The sequence below is a fragment of the Passer domesticus genome, chromosome 35, assembly GCF_036417665.1.
Source record: "Passer domesticus isolate bPasDom1 chromosome 35, bPasDom1.hap1, whole genome shotgun sequence".
In the NCBI taxonomy this organism is placed as follows: domain Eukaryota; kingdom Metazoa; phylum Chordata; class Aves; order Passeriformes; family Passeridae; genus Passer; species Passer domesticus.
Window position 1 is genome coordinate 401222 of NC_087508.1, and position 16591 is coordinate 417812.

The 16591-nt window shown below is 57.8% G+C and overlaps 2 protein-coding genes across 2 annotated transcripts in view; both read right to left on the bottom strand.

The window, feature by feature from the left end:
* ACTN4 (actinin alpha 4) overlaps positions 1 to 12604 on the bottom strand; it is a 35309-nt gene extending 22705 nt beyond the window's left edge. The window contains 3 exon segments of the mRNA XM_064402156.1: positions 1319 to 1438; positions 2410 to 2524; positions 12375 to 12604. Coding sequence (XP_064258226.1) covers positions 1319 to 1438; positions 2410 to 2524; positions 12375 to 12443 — 304 coding nt within the window. The 5' untranslated portion in view covers positions 12444 to 12604.
* Positions 12605 to 12832: 228 nt separating this feature from the next.
* On the bottom strand, positions 12833 to 16571 carry EIF3K (eukaryotic translation initiation factor 3 subunit K). Its single transcript, XM_064402178.1, is given in 8 exon segments — positions 12833 to 12959; positions 13279 to 13366; positions 13368 to 13405; positions 13966 to 14043; positions 15875 to 15941; positions 16042 to 16080; positions 16082 to 16117; positions 16434 to 16571. Coding segments are annotated over 8 exon segments (396 nt in total). The 5' UTR covers positions 16452 to 16571; the 3' UTR covers positions 12833 to 12927.
* Between the last annotated feature and the right edge of the window lie 20 nt (positions 16572 to 16591).

Sequence of the window (16591 nt, forward strand, 5' to 3'; positions counted from 1 at the left end):
CCCACAGGGAATGACCCCGATCCCACAGGGAATTATCCCAGGGATCCTGCAGGGAATGACCCCGGATCCTGCAGGGAATGACCCTGGATCCTGCAGGGAATTATCCCAGTGATCCTGCAGGGAATGACCCTGGATCCCGCAGGGAATGTTCCTGATCCCACAAGGAATGACCCCGGATCCTGCAGGGAATGACCCCAGATCCTGCAGGGAATGATCCCGGTGATCCTGCAGGGAATGATCCTGATCCCACAGGGAATGACCCTGGATCCCGCAGGGAATGACCCTGGATAATACAGGGAATGATCCCGGTGATCCTGCAGGGAATGACCCCGATCCTGTGGGAACGGTCCTGGATCCCGCAGGGAATGACCCTGGATCCTGCAGGGAATGACCCCGATCCTGCAGGGGATGGTCCTAATCCCACAGGGAATGACCCTGATCCCACAGGGAATGACCCTGGATCCCCCAGAAAATGACCCCAGATCCTGCAGGGAATGATCCCAACTCTGCCGGGAATGACCCTGATCCCACAGGGAATGATCCCGGTGATCCTGCAGGGAATGACCCTGATCCCGCAGGGAATGACCCTGGATCCCCCAGGGAATGACCCCGGATCCTGCAGGGAATGATCCCAATCCCACAGGGAATGACCCCGGATCCTGCAGGGAATGATCCCAATCCCACAGGGAATGGTCTCGGAACCCACAGGGAATTTTCCTGGATCCCACAGGGAATGGTCTCAGTGATCCCACAGGAATGGTCCAAATCCCACAGGGAATGATCCCAGAGATCCCACAGGGAATGACCCTGGAGATCCCACAGGAACAGTCCCAATCCCACAGGGAATGGCCCTGGAGATCCCACAGGGAACGATCCCAATCCCACAGGGACAATTCCATCAAAAACCGCGCAACAGCCGTGGCCTCCATGAGCAGCACCCGTTGCCTTGGAGTTTGGAATTCCCAGAATTCCTGGAATTCTCAGGCACCCCATGACTCAGTGGAGGGGTGGTGGCACCACGTGGGTTTGGGTCAGGGATGAAGGGTTTGGGTCAAGGTTAAAGGGTTTGGGTCAAGTTCAAAGGGTTTGGATCAAGTTTAAAGGGTTTGGATCAAGTTTAAAGGGTTTGGGCCAAGGTTATAGGGTTTGGGTCAAGACTAAAGGGTTTGGGTAAAGGTTAAAGGGTTTGGGTAAAGGTTAAAGCATTTTAGGTCAGGGTTAAAGGGTTCAGGTCAGGGTTCAAGGGTTTGGGTAAAGGTTAAAACCCCTGAAAATCCCAAATTTGGCCTAAAGGGGTGAATCCCAGGCGGGGCCTCACCCTCAGCGCCGATGGAGACGAGCTTGACGCCCTTGCTGGCGATGAAGTCCAGGGCCTTGTTGACGTTGTTGATCTTGTGCACCCTCATCTTGCCCCGCTCGGGCTTCGGGAGCCGCTCGCCTGCAACGGCACCGGGGTCAGAGCCGAGGGGTTTGGGTCAGGACTGAAGGATCTGGGTCAGGACTAAAGGATCTGGGTCAGGGTTAAAGGGTTTGGGTCAGAGCCGAGGGGTTTGGGTCAGGACTGAGGGGTTTGGGTCAGGACTGAAGGGTTTGGGTCAGGACTAAAGGATCTGGGTCAGGACTAAAGGATCTGGGTCAGGGTTAAAGGGTTTGGGTCAGGACTGAGGGGTTTGGGTCAGGACTGAGGGGTTTGGGTCAGGACTGAAGGGTTTGGGTCAGGGTTAAAGGATCTGGGTCAGGACTGAAGGATCTGGGTGAGGACTGAAGGATTTGGGTCAGGACTAAAGGATCTGGGTCAGGACTGAAGGATCTGGGTCAGGACTGAAGGATCTGGGTCAGGACTGAAGGATCTGGGTCAGGACTAAAGGATCTGGGTCAGGACTGAAGGATCTGGGTCAGGACTAAAGGATCTGGGTCAGGGTTAAAGGGTTTGGGTCAGGACTGAGGGGTTTGGGTCAGGACTGAGGGGTTTGGGTCAGGACTAAAGGATCTGGGTCAGGACTAAAGGATCTGGGTCAGGACTAACGGGTTTGGTTCAGGGTTAAAGGGTTTAGGTCAGGGCTGAAGGGTTTGGGTCAGGACTGAAGGGTTTGGGTCAGGACTGAAGGGTTTGGGTCAGGACTGAAGGATCTGGGTCAGGACTAAAGGATCTGGGTCAGGGTTAAAGGGTTTGGGTCAGGACTGAGGGGTTTGGGTCAGGACTGAGGGGTTTGGGTCAGGACTAAAGGATCTGGGTCAGGGTTAAAGAGTTTGGGTCAGGACTGAAGGGTTTTAGGTCAAGTTTAAAGGTGTTTGGGGAAGTTTCAGCACTTTGGGTCCAGCTGGTGGGGTTTTGAGCCCAGTTTAAGCATTTTGGGCCCAGTTTGGGGGTTTTGTGCCCAGTTCAAGGCTTCTGGGCCCAGGCCTGACCTGAGATGACCTCGAGCAGCAGCATCAGCTTGAGCCCGTCCCGGAAATCCTCGTCGATGTTCTCGATCTGCGTGCCGGCCTTGCGCAGGTGGGAGTTGCACCAGGCCGTGAACGTCTGCGGGGAGGCCGGGGTCAGCGGGACCCCCGGGGGCAGCGGGACCCCCGGGGTCAGCGGGACCCCCGGGGGCAGCGGGACCCCCGGGGGCAGCGGGACCCCCGGGGTTTGCGGGGACCCCCGGGGGCAGCAGGGGACCCCCGGGGTTTGGGGGGACCCCCGGGGTCAGCGGGACCCCCGGGGTCAGCACGGGACCCCCGGGGTTTGGGGGGACCTCAGGGGTCAGCACAGGACCCCCGGGGTCAGCAGGGGATCCCCAGGGTCAGCGGGACCCCCGGGGTTTGGGGGGATCCCCGGGGTCAGTGGGACCCCCGGGGTATGGGAGGACCCCCGGGGTCAGCACGGGACCCCCGGGGTTTGGGGGGACCCCCGGGGTCAGCACGGGACCCCCGGGGTTTGGGGGAAAAATGGGGAATTGGGGGCCTGGGGATTCCTCATCCCGCCGGGAGTGATCCAACTGGGAATGATCCCAGTGATCCCAGCAGGAATGACCCCGGGTTACTGATCCCAGCAGGAATGACCCCACTGATCCCAGCAGGAATGATCCCGGGTTATTGATCCCAGCAGGAATGACCCCGCTGATCCCAGCAGGAATGACCCTGAGTTATTGATCCCAGCAGGAATGATCCCGGGTTATTGATCCCATTGGGAATGACCCCACTGATCCCATTGGGAATGACCCTGGGTTATTGATCCTAGCAGGAACAACCCCAGGTTACTGACCCCACTGGGAATGACCCTGGGTTATTGATCCCAGCAGGAATGACCCTGGGTTATTGATCCCACCGGGAATGACCCCACTGATCCCAGCAGGAATGACCCTGGGTTATTGATCCTATCAGGAATAACCCCAGGTTATTGATCCTATCAGGAACAACCCCAGGTTATTGATCCCAGCAGGAATGACCCCAGGTTATTGATCCTATCAGGAACAACCCCAGGTTACTGACCCCACTGGGACTGACCCCGAGCCTTTCATCCCCCGGGAACGCCCGACCCCACAACCCCCAGCTCCAGTTATTTGTGGAGCTGGGACGGCTCCACCCCAAAATCTGCTTGTAGGGCCCCCCTTTGGGGTCAGGAACGTGCTCAGGGCAGATCCAGGCCCGGGAGCCAGCCCCAAAGCCAGGGGAAAGCGGGGCCGATGCCCCGGCTCCGGGAACGCCCCAGGGCTCCCAGGAGGATCCCAGGGCTGGGGTCACTGCGGGATTGCCGAGGGCTCCCGGGCGGCTCCGGGGCGGCGCCGGGACTTTGGCCGGTGCCAGGCGTGCACATGCCTGTGCCAGGCGTGGCCGGGCGCGGCCCCGCGGGCACCGACACGCAACACGGGCCATGAGTCACCCAGGCTGAGAGAGAGATCCTGGAAAAATCCCACAAAAATCCCACTCTGGGATCTCCTTCATGGGCATGCACCGCGGGCCCTGAGAGATCCCAAAAAGATCCCACAAAAATCCCACAAAAATCCCGTTCTGGGATCTCCTTCACCAACACACACTGTGGGCTCTGAGAGATCCCAAAAAGATCCCACAAAAATCCCACTCTGGGATCTCCTTCATGGACAAGCACAGCGGGCCCTGAGTCACCTGGCCCAAGAGAGAGACCCCGGAAAAATCCCACAAAAATCCCGTTCTGGGATCTCCTTCATGGACAAGCACAACAGGCCCTGAATCACCTGGCCCCAAGAAAGAGATCGTGGAAAAATCCCACAAAAATCCCAGAAAATCCCGTTCTGGGATCTCCTTCATGGACACACACAACAGGCCCTGAGAGATCCCAGAAAGATCCCAAAAAATCCCAGAAAAATCCCATTCTGGGATCTCCTTCATGGGCATGCACAGTGGGCCCTGAATCACCCGGCCCCAAGAGAGATCCCACAGAGATCCTGGAAAAATCCCAGAAAAATCCTAGAAAATCCCGTTCTGGGATCTCCTTCATGGGCATCCACAACAGGCCCTGAGAGATCCCAAGAAGATCCCATAAAGATCCCATAAATCCCACTCTGGGATCTTCTTCATGGACACGCACCGCGGGCCCTGAGAGATCCCACAGAGATCCCAAAAAAATCCCATAAATCCCACTCTGGGATCTCCTTCATGGACACGCACAACAGGCCCTGAATCACCTGGCCCCAAGAAAAAGATCGTGGAAAAATCCCACAAAAATCCCAGAAAATCCGTTCTGGGATCTCCTTCACCGACACCCACAACAGGCCCTGAGAGATCCCAAAAGATCCCAAAAAGATCCCATAAACCCCATTCTGGGATCTCCTTCAAGGACACGCACAACAGGCCCTGAGAGATCCCAGAAAGATCCCAAAAGATCCCATAAACCCCACTCTGGGATCTCCTTCACGGACATCCACAGTGGGCCCTGAATCACCCAGCCCCAAGAGAGATCCCACAGAGATCCTGGAAAAATCCCAGAAAAATCCTAGAAAATCCCGTTCTGGGATCTCCTTCATGGGCATCCACAACAGGCCCTGAGAGATCCCAAGAAGATCCCATAAAGATCCCATAAATCCCACTCTGGGATCTCCTTCATGGACACGCACAACAGGCCCTGAATCACCTGGCCCCAAGAGAGAGAGATCCAGGAGAGATCCCGAAAAAATCCCAGAAAATCCATTCTGGGATCTCCTTCAAGGACACGCACAACAGGCCCTGAGAGATCCCAGAAAGATCCCAAAAGATCCCAAAAAGATCCCAGAAAAATCCCATTCTGGGATCTCCTTCACGGACAAGCACCACAGGCCCTGAGAGATCCCAAAAGATCCCAAAAAGATCCCATAAACCCCACTCTGGGATTTCCTTCATGGACACGCACAACAGGCCCTGAGAGATCCCAGAAAGATCCCAAAAAGATCCCAGAAAAATCCCATTCTGGGATCTCCTTCATGGGCATCCACAACAGGCCCTGAGAGATCCCAAAAGATCCCAAAAAGACCCCACAAATCCCGTTCTGGGATCTGTCCCCCGGCCCCGCGGGGTCACCGGCGTTCCGGGAAAGTCCCAAAATCCCTTCCCGAGCGCTCGTTCCCTTCCAAAATCCCGGGAAATCTCCCCCAAATCCCGGGAATTTCTGCGCTGGGGGAACCCTCGCTGCTGCCCCCGACCCGGGACATTCCCACAGCCCCAGAGCCGGGGGATTTCACCCCGAAATTTGGGAATTTGGGAGGGCTGCATGGGAAGCAGGGGGGCCTGGGGAGGGGCGGCGGGGCCGGTGGAATCCGGGATAAAATCCGGGATAAAATCCGGGATAAAATCCGGGATAAAAGCGACCCCCCCACGCCGCGTTCCGGACAGAAATAACCATCCCAAAAATGCCTAAAAAAGGAGATTCCGCAGGGGCCTCTGGAATTTCCTTCCCACGGAACCGCTGGAAAAGCGTTTTCCAGGCATTGTGTCAGGGCCGGGACCCCTCCCCTCGGGACCCGAGCCCACCCCCGCCCCAATCCCGGGATTTCGGGGCCGGCAGAGCGGCTCCGGCCCCGCTTTTCCCTCCACTCGCCTCAATTTTTCCATGAAAAACTTTGGGAAGTGGCGGCAGGGAGGAAAATCCAGCAGCTCCTGCCCAGAATTCGGGATTCCAGAGCTGCAGGATCCCAAAGATTTGGGGATTTTGGGGCTGGGGAAGGGGTTTGTCCCAATTTTCATCCCTCTTTTTGCTCTGTTTGTGCATGAAAACCACTGGGAAGCAGCGGCAGGGAGGAAAAGCTGCCTCCTCCTCCTCCTTTCCATGGAAAAAGTGGGAATTTCAGGAGGAAAATGCATTTTCCCCCCTCTTCTGCTCCATTTATTCCCCAAAAATTGCGAATTTCAGGAGAAAAATGTGTTTTCCTCCCTCTTCTCCTCCATTTTTCCCTTAAAAATTGGGAATTTCAGGAGGAAAATAATTTTCCTCACTCTTTTCCTCCATTTTTTCCCTAAAAATTGGGAATTTCAGGAGGAAAACGCATTTTCCTTCTTTTTCCTCCATTTTTTCCCCTAAAACCCCAACTTTGGGATGGAAAATCCCTTGGGAAGAAGCTGGGATGTGTTTGTGACCGAGCCCAAGGGATATTCCCGATTTTTTAAGGGAAAATCCCTAATTTTGGGCACTGGGAATGCCCGGGGCTGTTTCCTGGGGAATTTTTTCCAGGAGCACCTCAGGGAAATTTATCCCAAATTTATCCCAAAAAAAGCCCCAAATTGGGGCTTTCCTTTGGGAGCCTCCCAGAATTCCTCATTTTTGGGTCCTTTTTGGGGTTTTCCCCCTGGGGGAGCCCCGGGAATGCTGATCCTGAGAATTCCAGGTGGGAATGAGCCCCTCCCGGGTGGGTTTTGGGTTTTTTTCCTGCTGCTGGAGCCCCCAAAATGCCAAAAAAATCCCCAAAACCGAGGTCGTTAACGAGGCCTCGTTAGGGCAGGAAGGAATTGGCTCCCACATCCCCAAATTCCCGTTAAAATGGAGCTGAAAGAAAATTCCAGAGGGAATAAAAAACTCATCCAGGCGTTCCCCTGGGCTCATTAGCGGGGGTTAATTAACCTCATTTGCATAATTAACATAATTAACGAGGCGCCGCTTGGCCGAGGAGAGGGAAAAAGGAGGAAAAATGAGAGGAAATGACCCAAAATCCACCACGAGGGCACAGAAATCTGGGAAAATGGGAAAATGGGGAAAAACGGGGGAAGTGATGAAAAAATGAGGAAAAGCCACCCAGAAATCAGGGAAAATGAGGGAAAAAAGTGGGGAAAGTTACTTGAGGATGGGGAAAACACCAAAAATTCAGGAAAACAGAGGAAAAACTGGGAAAATGAGCAGAAAACTGGGAATGTGATGGCAACACCAGGAAAAGTGGCCCAAAACCAGGGGAATATGATCCAGAAAGTGTAAAAAATGACCCAAAACCAGGAAAAGTTCCACCAAAAAATTGGGAAAATTATGAGAAAATGCGGGAAAATGGCAAAAAATCTGGAGGAAAGTCAAAAAAGTCAGGAAGTTACCCAAAAACTCAGGAAATGCGACCAAAAAATGGAGGGAAAATATTAGAAATAGTGTGAATTAACAAAATAATGGTGGGAAATGACTGAAAATCAGGAGGAAATGAGCAAAATTTGAAAAAATTACCAAAATTTGAGGGGAAGGATCACTAAAAATTAGGAGAAATGATAAAATTTTGGGGAAGACGAGCGGAAAAGAGGGAATGTGGGGATTTGGGTGGTGCTGGGTCCCATCCCCGGCGCATCCCGGCTCTTCCCCTCCCCTGGAATGGTTTTGCTGGTGTTTTTTTGTGTTTTTGCTGTTGTTTTTTTGGTGTTTTTGCTGTTGGTTTTTTGGTGGTTTTGCTGTTGTTTTTTGCTGATTTTTTGGTGGTTTTGCTATTGTTTTTTTTGGTGTTTTTGCTGTTGTTTTTTTTGGTGTTTTTGCTATTGTTTTTTTGGTGGTTTTGGTGTTTTTGCTGTTGGTTTTTTGGTGTTTTTGCTGTTGTTTTTTTTGGTGTTTTTGCTGATTTTTTTGGTGTTTTTTCTGTTGTTTTTTGGTGTTTTTTTGGTGTTTTTGCTGGGTTTTTTTGGTGGTTTTGCTGTTGTTTTTTGCTGATTTTTTTGCTGTTGTTTTTGCTGTTGTTTTCTGGATGCTTTCTGTCGCTCTCGCTGCATCTGCCGCTCCCGGGGGAGGCCGGAGCGCGGAATTCTCCTCATTCCTTGCCCTTATTCGGCTCCGGGCCGGGATTTTTGGGAACACCGCGGTGAATTCCGGGCGGGATGCTCAGCTCCCGCACGCCGCTCCCCGCGGGGCGGCACAGGCGGCGTTTTGGGGTTTTTTTGGGGTTTTTTTGGGGCGCTGCAGGTGCGCAGGTGGGGCAGGGCGTGCCCGCATTCCGCGCGGGATGAGCGGCCGCGCCTCGCAGCCCGGGTGCGGCGCCTCCCCCGAAATCCCAAAAATAAAAGGGGTTTTGGGGAGGTTCTCCAGGTGGAACAACCTGCCTGTGCCTTATTCCGTGATTTCTAACCCCAAAAATCGCTCCTGCAGGAGGATGGGATGGGATTCCTGAGCTGGGGGTGGGAGGAGCTGGAAATGGCCAAAAATGGGGGAAAATGGAGAAATGTCCCCAAAGTGAGGAGCAGAGCGGGGAAGGAGCCCGCGGAGGGATCCCCACGCTGCACCGGGGAGGGATCCCAAAGAGGCCGGAATTTCAGGAATTCTCCTCCCAGTGCATCCAGGGAGGAAAAACACCTGGTTGGGGCAAAAAATTCTGGGGTTTATGGGAGGAAAAACACCCAGTTGGGGCAAAAAATTCTGGGGTTTATGGAAATATAAACACCTGGTTGGGGGTAAAAATTCCTGGGGTTTATGGGAGGAAAACCACCTGTATAGGGCAAAAAATTCTGTGTTTTATGGAAATAAAACCACCTGTTTGGGGCAAAAACTCTTGGGGTTTTAGGGGAGGAAAAAACACCTGTTTAGGGCAAAAATTGCTGGGTTTTTAGGTTTTATGGTGGGTGGGTGGGTGGGTGGGTGGGTGGGTGGGTGGGTGGAGGAAGGAAGGAAGGAAGGAAGGAAGGAAGGAAGGAAGGAAGGAAGGAAGGAAGGAAGGAAGGAAGGAAGGAAGGAAGGAAGGAAGGAAGGAAGGAAGGAAGGAAGGAAGGAAGGAAGGAAGGAAGGAAGGAAGGAAGGAAGGAAGGAAGGAAGGAAGGAAGGAAGGAAGGAAGGAAGGAAGGAAGGAAGGAAGGAAGGAAGGAAGGAAGGAAGGAAGGAAGGAAGGAAGGACGGACACACGGACTCTGCCAGGGGCCGGTTCCGTTCCCGCCGCTCTCCCGCTGCTCCCGCCGCATTGTTGGAATTCCAGAGAATTCCAGAGGCGAACCCCGGGGCCGGACACCCAAATGCAGGAATTCGGTGGAAAAGCAGATTCCCAACTTGCCAAAAACGGGAGGAGCGGTCCGGGGCAATCCCTGCACGCCGCTCATTAACAGCTAATTAACCCCGGGCGCAGAGCTCGTCCATGCTCCGGCATTCCCGGGAATGCAGGCGGGGGAAATCCGCCCCAAATCCTGGAAAATCCACGGGGAAAATTCCCATTCCGGGCAGAGGGGAAGCAACAGGAACCGTGAGGGAAACGTGGGAGAGGAGTGGGAAGCGCCGGGAACGGCAGGAAGTGCAGGAGGAAGAGGAGGAGGAAGAGGAGGAGGAAGAGGAGGAGGAAGCTCATCCGGCGCTTCCTGTGCCAAAAATAATCCAACTTCGCCCGGATTTTTCTTAGAAAAACCTGGAAATCGCGGTAACCACGGCAACGGAGCCCAGCAGTCCCGGCCCCGAGGGTGCCCAGGACAGGCGATCCCCGGAATGTCCCAAAACTGAGGGGATTCACCCAAAATCCACGGAGCTCAGCCCCCACACTGAGGGAAGCCGCCCCGAAAGGGAGGGAATTCGCCCCAAACTTCGGGGAATTAATCACAAAACACGCGGAACTCAACCCAGAATTAGTACACGAACTCGAGCGTGAGGGAGTTCACAGCAAAACTCAGGGAGTTCAAGCAAGGCACAGGAACTGAACGCAAAACTCACGGAACTCACGGCAGAACTCAGGGGAGGGAACCCTGAACTGCGGGAATTCACCCCAAACTGCGGGGATTCACCCCAAACTGCGGGAAGGGAACCCCAAACTGCGGGGATTCACCCCAAACTGAGGGAAGGGAACCCCAAACTGCGGGGATTCACCCCAAACTGAGGGAACTCACACCAAACTGAAGGAATGCACCCCAAACTGAGGGAAGGGAACCCCAAACTGCAGGAATTCACCCCAAACTGAAGGAATGCACCCCAAACTGAAGGAATGCACCCCAAACTGAAGGAATGCACCCTGAACTGAGGGAATTCACCCCAAACTGAAGGATACACCCCGAACTGCGGGAATGCACCCCGAACAGAGGAATTCACCCCGAACTGAAGGATGCACCCCGAACTGCAGGAATTCACCCCAAACTGCAGGAATGCACCCCAAACAGAGGAATTCACCCCGAACTGAAGGAATGCACCCCGAACTGCAGGAATGCACCCCGAACTGATGGAATGCACCCCAAACAGAGGAATTCACCCCGAACTGAAGGAATGCACCCCGAACTGAAGGAATTCGCCCCAAACACAGGAACTGTCCCCAGAGCCGGGAGTGTCTCCAATGATTAACCCGGAACACTCCGGCGCCCGCTCGGAATTCCGGGCCAGCCCCTCCCAGCTCCCGGCGGTTCCCACGCCCGAGGGTCCCGGGTTTTTTTTTGGGGGGGGGCGATGGAGGGGACCCCCCCGCAGGTCCCGATGTCCCGGGAAGGCGGCGGATCCCGGCGGATCCCGGCGGATCCCCCTTTCCCCAGTGCCCTTTATCCCGTCCCGCAGCTCTCCGGAAGCTTCTCCGCCCGGAATTGGGGGGGGGGGACCCTGCGGACCCCCCCCGGAACCAGAGGAAAACCCCTGGGGCTGGCTCCAGCCGGGCTGCCCGCTCCTCACAGCCCCCTCCCCAGCACGGGAGACCCCCGAACGCAGCCCTGGGGCACCCCAAAGTTCTGCCCTCAGGTGTGGTACCCCCCCCAAACGCAGCCCTGGGGGTCCCCAAAGTTCAGCCCCCCCCCCCCCCAAACATAGCCCTGAGGGTCCCCGAAGTTCACCCCCCACCACTCGGGTGTGGTATCCCCCCCCAAACACAGCTCAGGGGGTCCCCAAAGTGTCCCCCCCTCACCCCTCAGGTGTGGTACCCCACCCCAAACACAGCTCAGGGGGTCCCCAAAGTGTCCCCCCCTCACCCCCTCAGGTGTCATATCCCACCCAAACACAGCTCAGAGGGTCCCCCAAAGTGTCCCCCCCTCACCCCTCAGGTGTGGTACCCCACCCAAACACAGCCCTGGGGGTCCCCAAAGTTCAGCCCTCACCCCTCAGGTGTGGTACCCCACCCCAAACACAGCTCAGGGGGTCCCCAAAGTGTCCCCCCCTCACCCCTCAGGTGTGGTACCCCACCCCAAACACAGCTCAGGGGGGTCCCCAAAGTGTCCCCCCTCACAATTACGGGGGTCTCTCCTGCTCTGACCCCACTCAGGGACCCCCCAAAAGTCCTGATTCCCACCCAGACCCGGCTCGGGGACACCCTGAGCCCCCCAGACTCCTCAGGGACCCCTCAGGGATGCCCCCCAAAGGTCCTGACCCCCCTCAGATGTCCCTGCCCCGGGTTGGGACCCCTCATGAACCCCCTCAGGGACACCCCCGGCCCCCTCGGGGACCCCTCAAGGGAACCCCTCAGACTCGAATCCCCTCAGGGACCTCTCAGACACCGCAGGATCCCTCACGGATCCTCTCAGACACGGCAAAATCCCTCATGGATCCCCTCAGACACCCCAGATTCCTCACGGATCCCCTCAGACACGGCAGGATCCCTCATGGCTCCCCTCAGGGACCTCTCAGACACCCCAGGATCCCTCATGGATCCCCTCAGACACGGCAGGATCCCTCATGGCTCCCCTCAGGGACCCCAGGATCCCGTCAGACACCCCAGGATCCCTCATGGATCCCCTCAGACACCCCAGATTCCTCACGGATCCCCTCAGACACCTCAGGATCCCTCAGGGATCTCTCACACACCACAGGATCCCTCATGGATCCCCTCAGACATGGCAGGATCCCTCAGGAATCTCTCAAACACCCCAGGATCCCTCATGGATCCCCTCAGGGACCCCCCGGATCCCCCTGCCCCGCGCTCTGATGCCTCTGGGACCCCTCAGAGACCCCTCACACCCTCCAGACCCCTCAGGCTCTGAAATCCCCTCAGGCACCCCTCAGCCCCTCACGATCCCCCCTCAGTGACCCCCCCCAGCCCCCCCCCCCCCACCTTGCGCTGCTGCTTCTCCCAGGCGGGGTCCAGGAGCAGATCCCGATCCCAGTCGTCCTCCTGGGCCATGTAGTCGCCATTGGGGCCGGGCCCGTTCCCGCCGTACGGGTGGGGCTGCCCCGCGCTGTGGTAATCCACGCATTATCGCCGCCCTGATGTCGCGACAGGCGGAGGACGCGCCAGCGACACCGACCCGACTCGGCCCCCCCCCCGCGCCCCGACTGCGCACGCGCCGCCGCCCGGGCCGCGCCCCACCGCGCCGCGCGCGCACGGCCCGGGCGGAGCCACGCCCCCCGCCCTCAGGCGCCACCGGGGGCCCCGCCCACCGCCCTCACGGAACTGAGGCCACGCCCACAGCTCATTAAAACCCCGCCCCAAGCCACGCCCCACTCAAAGCCACGCCCACCTCCCCTCAGAAGCCCCCCTCCATTTTGACGACCCCCAAGAACGAGCCAGTCCCGCGTTGGAGCCTCTTTACTGGTTAAACTGGGCAGGGTCGGGGTTGGGGGGTTGGAATTGGGGGGTCCGTGTTGAGGGCTCGCTCCTGGGGGGCTCAGAGAGAGGACGCCATGATGCTGGACACACCTGGGAGAAGAACGGGTGAGCTGGGGGGGCGGCCAGGACATCCCTGTAACTCCAATCTCCCTCAGAAACCCCTGGGCCTCTCCCGTATCCCTCCCCAGACCCCCCAAACCCATCCAAAACACCCTCAGGAGCCTCCTGTATTGCCCCAACCCTGCCCCAAAGCCCTCTCCAGATCCCCCAAACCTCCTCCAGGACCCCAAAATCTCAGTGGGATCTCCCTGTATCCTCCCAACACCCCTCAAAACGCCCTGAGGAGCCTCAACTCCCCCAAAACTCCCACCAGGATGCTCCAAACCCACCCCCAGGACCCCCAACCCACTGTCGAAGTCGATCTTCTCCACGATGTTCTTGGGTTTGATATTCTCCTCCTGGTTGGAGATCAGGATCCGCCCCGGCTCTGGCTCCGTCCCACCCGTACTTGCTCATCCACACCCTCAGCTGCGACTCTGGGGGGCACAGCGGGGTCTGGGGGGGCTCGGGACACCCCCTAGAGACCCCCCCAAACCCCCCCATGGCCCCCCAAACCCTTCCAGACTCTCTTGCACCTCCCCAGGACCCCCCAAACCCCCATCATAGGACCCCCAAAACCCCACCCAGAGTTCCCCAAACCCCCTCAGGACCCTCCCAAGCTCCCTCCAGAACCCAATTTCCCCCTGGGACCCCCCAAAATCCCACCCAGAGTTCCCCAAACCCCCTCAGGACCCTCCCAAGCTCCCTCCAGGACCCACCTGGGGACCCCCCAAAATCCCACCGAGTTCCCCCAAACCCCCTCAGGGACCCTCCCAAGCTCCCTCCAGAACCCACCTGGGACCCCCCAAAACCCACCCAGGGCTCCCCAAACCCCCTCAGGACCCTCCCAAGCTCCCTCCAGAACCCAATTTCCACCTGGGACCCCCCCCAAAACCCCACCCAGGGCTCCCCAAACCCCCTCAGGACCCTCCCAAGCTCCCTCCAGGACCCACCTGGGACCCCCCCCAAATCCCCCCCAGGACTCCCAGCCCCTCACCTGAGAGGTCCCCCAGCATCTCGGCGAGCAGCCAGCGGTCGATGTGCTGGTACGTGATCCCCACCACGTGGCAGATGACTGTGGGGACCCCCACGGCGTCATCGAGCCCCCCAAAACTGCCCAGAAACCCCCACAACGCCCCCAGACCCCCGAACAACCCCCTGGGACCTCCCCAGAGTCGCACAAACCCTCCCCAGGATGTCCCAGTTCATCTCCCAGGACCCCTCTGTACACCCCAAAACCCCCTCAGGGGACCCTCAAATCCCCCTGAAGCACCCCCAGGTTCCTCCAGGAACCCCCTAAAGATAACCCAGGACCCCCAAAACCCCCTCAAGATCCCTCCAAACCCCTCCAGGACCCCAAAAACCTCCCCAGGAACCTTCAAAACCCCCTCAGGGACCCTCTAATCCCCCCTGAAGCACCCCCAGGTTCCTCCAGGAACCCCTAAAGATAACCCAGGACCCCCAAAACCCCCTCAAGATTCTCTCCAACCCCCCCCCAGGACCCCCCCAAACCTCCCCAAACCCTCTCAAGATTCCCTCCAAGCCCCCCAAAACCTTGCAGGACCCCCACAACCTCCCCAGGATCCCCAAAACCTCCCCAAACCCCCTCAGGATTCCCTCCAAGCCCCCCCAAAACTTTGCAGGACCCCCCAGAACATCCCCAGGACCCCCAAAACCTTCCCAAAGCCCCTCCCAATTCCCTCCAAACCCCTCCAGGACCCCCAAAAACCTCCCCAAAGCCCCTGAAGATTTTCTCCAAACCCCTCCAGGACCCTCAAAACCTCCCCAAAGCCCCTGAAGAATCCCCCTAACCTCCCCTTAAACCTTTCAGGACCCCCACAACCTCCCCAGGATCCCCAAAACCTCCCCAAAGCCCCTGAAGATTCCCCCAAGCCCCCCCAAACCTTGCAGGACCCCCCAGAACATCCCCAGGACCCCCAAAACCTTCCCAAAGCCCCTCCCAATTCCCTCCAAACCCCTCCAGGACCCCCAGGGCGCCTGAAGAATCCCCCCAACTTCCCCTAAAACCTTTCAGGACCCCCCCAAAACCTCCCCAGGACCCCCCAAACCTCCCCAAAGCCCCTGAAGATTCCCCCCAAGCCCCCCCAAAACCTCCAAAAGCCCCTCAAGATTCCCTCCAAACCCTTCCAGACCCCCTAAAACCTCCCCAGAACCCCAAACCCCCTCACAATTCCCTCCAAACCTCCCAGGACCCCCAAAACCTCCCCAAAGCCCCTGAAGAATCCCCCTAACCCTCCCCTTAAACCTTTCAGGACCCCCAAAACCTCCCCAGGACCCCCAAAACCTCCCCAAAGCCCCTGAAGATTCCCCCCAAGCCCCCCCCAAACCTTGCAGGACCCCCCAGAACATCCCCAGGACCCCCAAAACCTTCCAAAGCCCCTCCCAATTCCCTCCAAACCCCTCCAGGACCCCCAGGCGCCTGAAGAATCCCCCAACTTCCCCTAAAACCTTTCAGGACCCCCAAAACCTCCCCAGGACCCCCCAAACCTCCCCAAAGCCCCTGAAGATTCCCCCCAAGCCCCCCCAAAACCTCCCAAAAGCCCCTCAAGATTCCCTCCAAACCCTTCCAGACCCCCTAAAACCTCCCCAGAACCCCCAAACCCCCTCACAATTCCCTCCAAACCTCCCCAGGACCCCCAAAACCTCGCCAAAGCCCCTGAAGAATCCCCCCCAACCTCCCCTAAAACCTTTCAGGACCCCCACAACCTCCCCAGGACCCCCCCCAAAGCCCCTGAAGAATCCCTCCAGGACCCCCAAAACCTCCCCAAAGCCCCTGAAGATTCCCCCCCAAAACCTTGCAGGACCCCCCAGAACATTCCCAGGACCCCCCAAACCTCCCCAAAGCCCCTGAAGATTCCCCCAAGCCCCGCCAGGACCCCCCTCACATTTCCTGACGGAGTCCTCGAAGCCGGTGATCCCCTCCAGCAGCTCCATGTTCTCATCCAGCGCTTGCTGCCCGGAATTCCGGGGGTCACCCCCACATTTAGGGCTCCCCCCTGTGCCTCCCAGACCACCCCCCCGGGTTTTGGGGACCCCAGTTTTGGGGGCTCACCCAGAAGGACTGGAAGTGGCAGGTCTCCAGCAGCTCCCCCCAGGTACAGGATCTGCCGGATGGGCCGCTCCTCCTGCTGCGGTTTGGGGAGGTCAAGGGAAAATTTGGGGGGGAAAAAGGGGGAGGGCAGGTGCCCCCAGGGCTGAACCCCAAAAACCTCCCTCCCCCCAGGCCCCCAAATCCGGGTTTGGGGGGGGATTTTGAGGGGAAAACCACCAGGTTTGGTGTCTCTGGAGTGGGACTGGGAGGCGTTGGGCAGGGAAAGGGGGGAGGTTTGGGGGGTCCTGATGGAATTTGGGGTTCCCTGGGGGATTCCTTCTGGAACTGGGGAGTTCCCCCTGGATTTGGGGGGTTCCCTGGGGGCTTCCCCCAGATTTGGGGTGCCAGGATACGTGGGCCTGGTCGGTCATGCACTTGCAGAGGGTGAAGCCCCCCTGGATTTGGGGGTTCCTCTCCAGATTTGGAGTTTCCCCTGGATTTGGGGGTTCCCTGGCGGGGTTCCCTGTGTTTGGGGTGCCCCAGATTCAGGGTCCCCCACAGATTTGGGGTG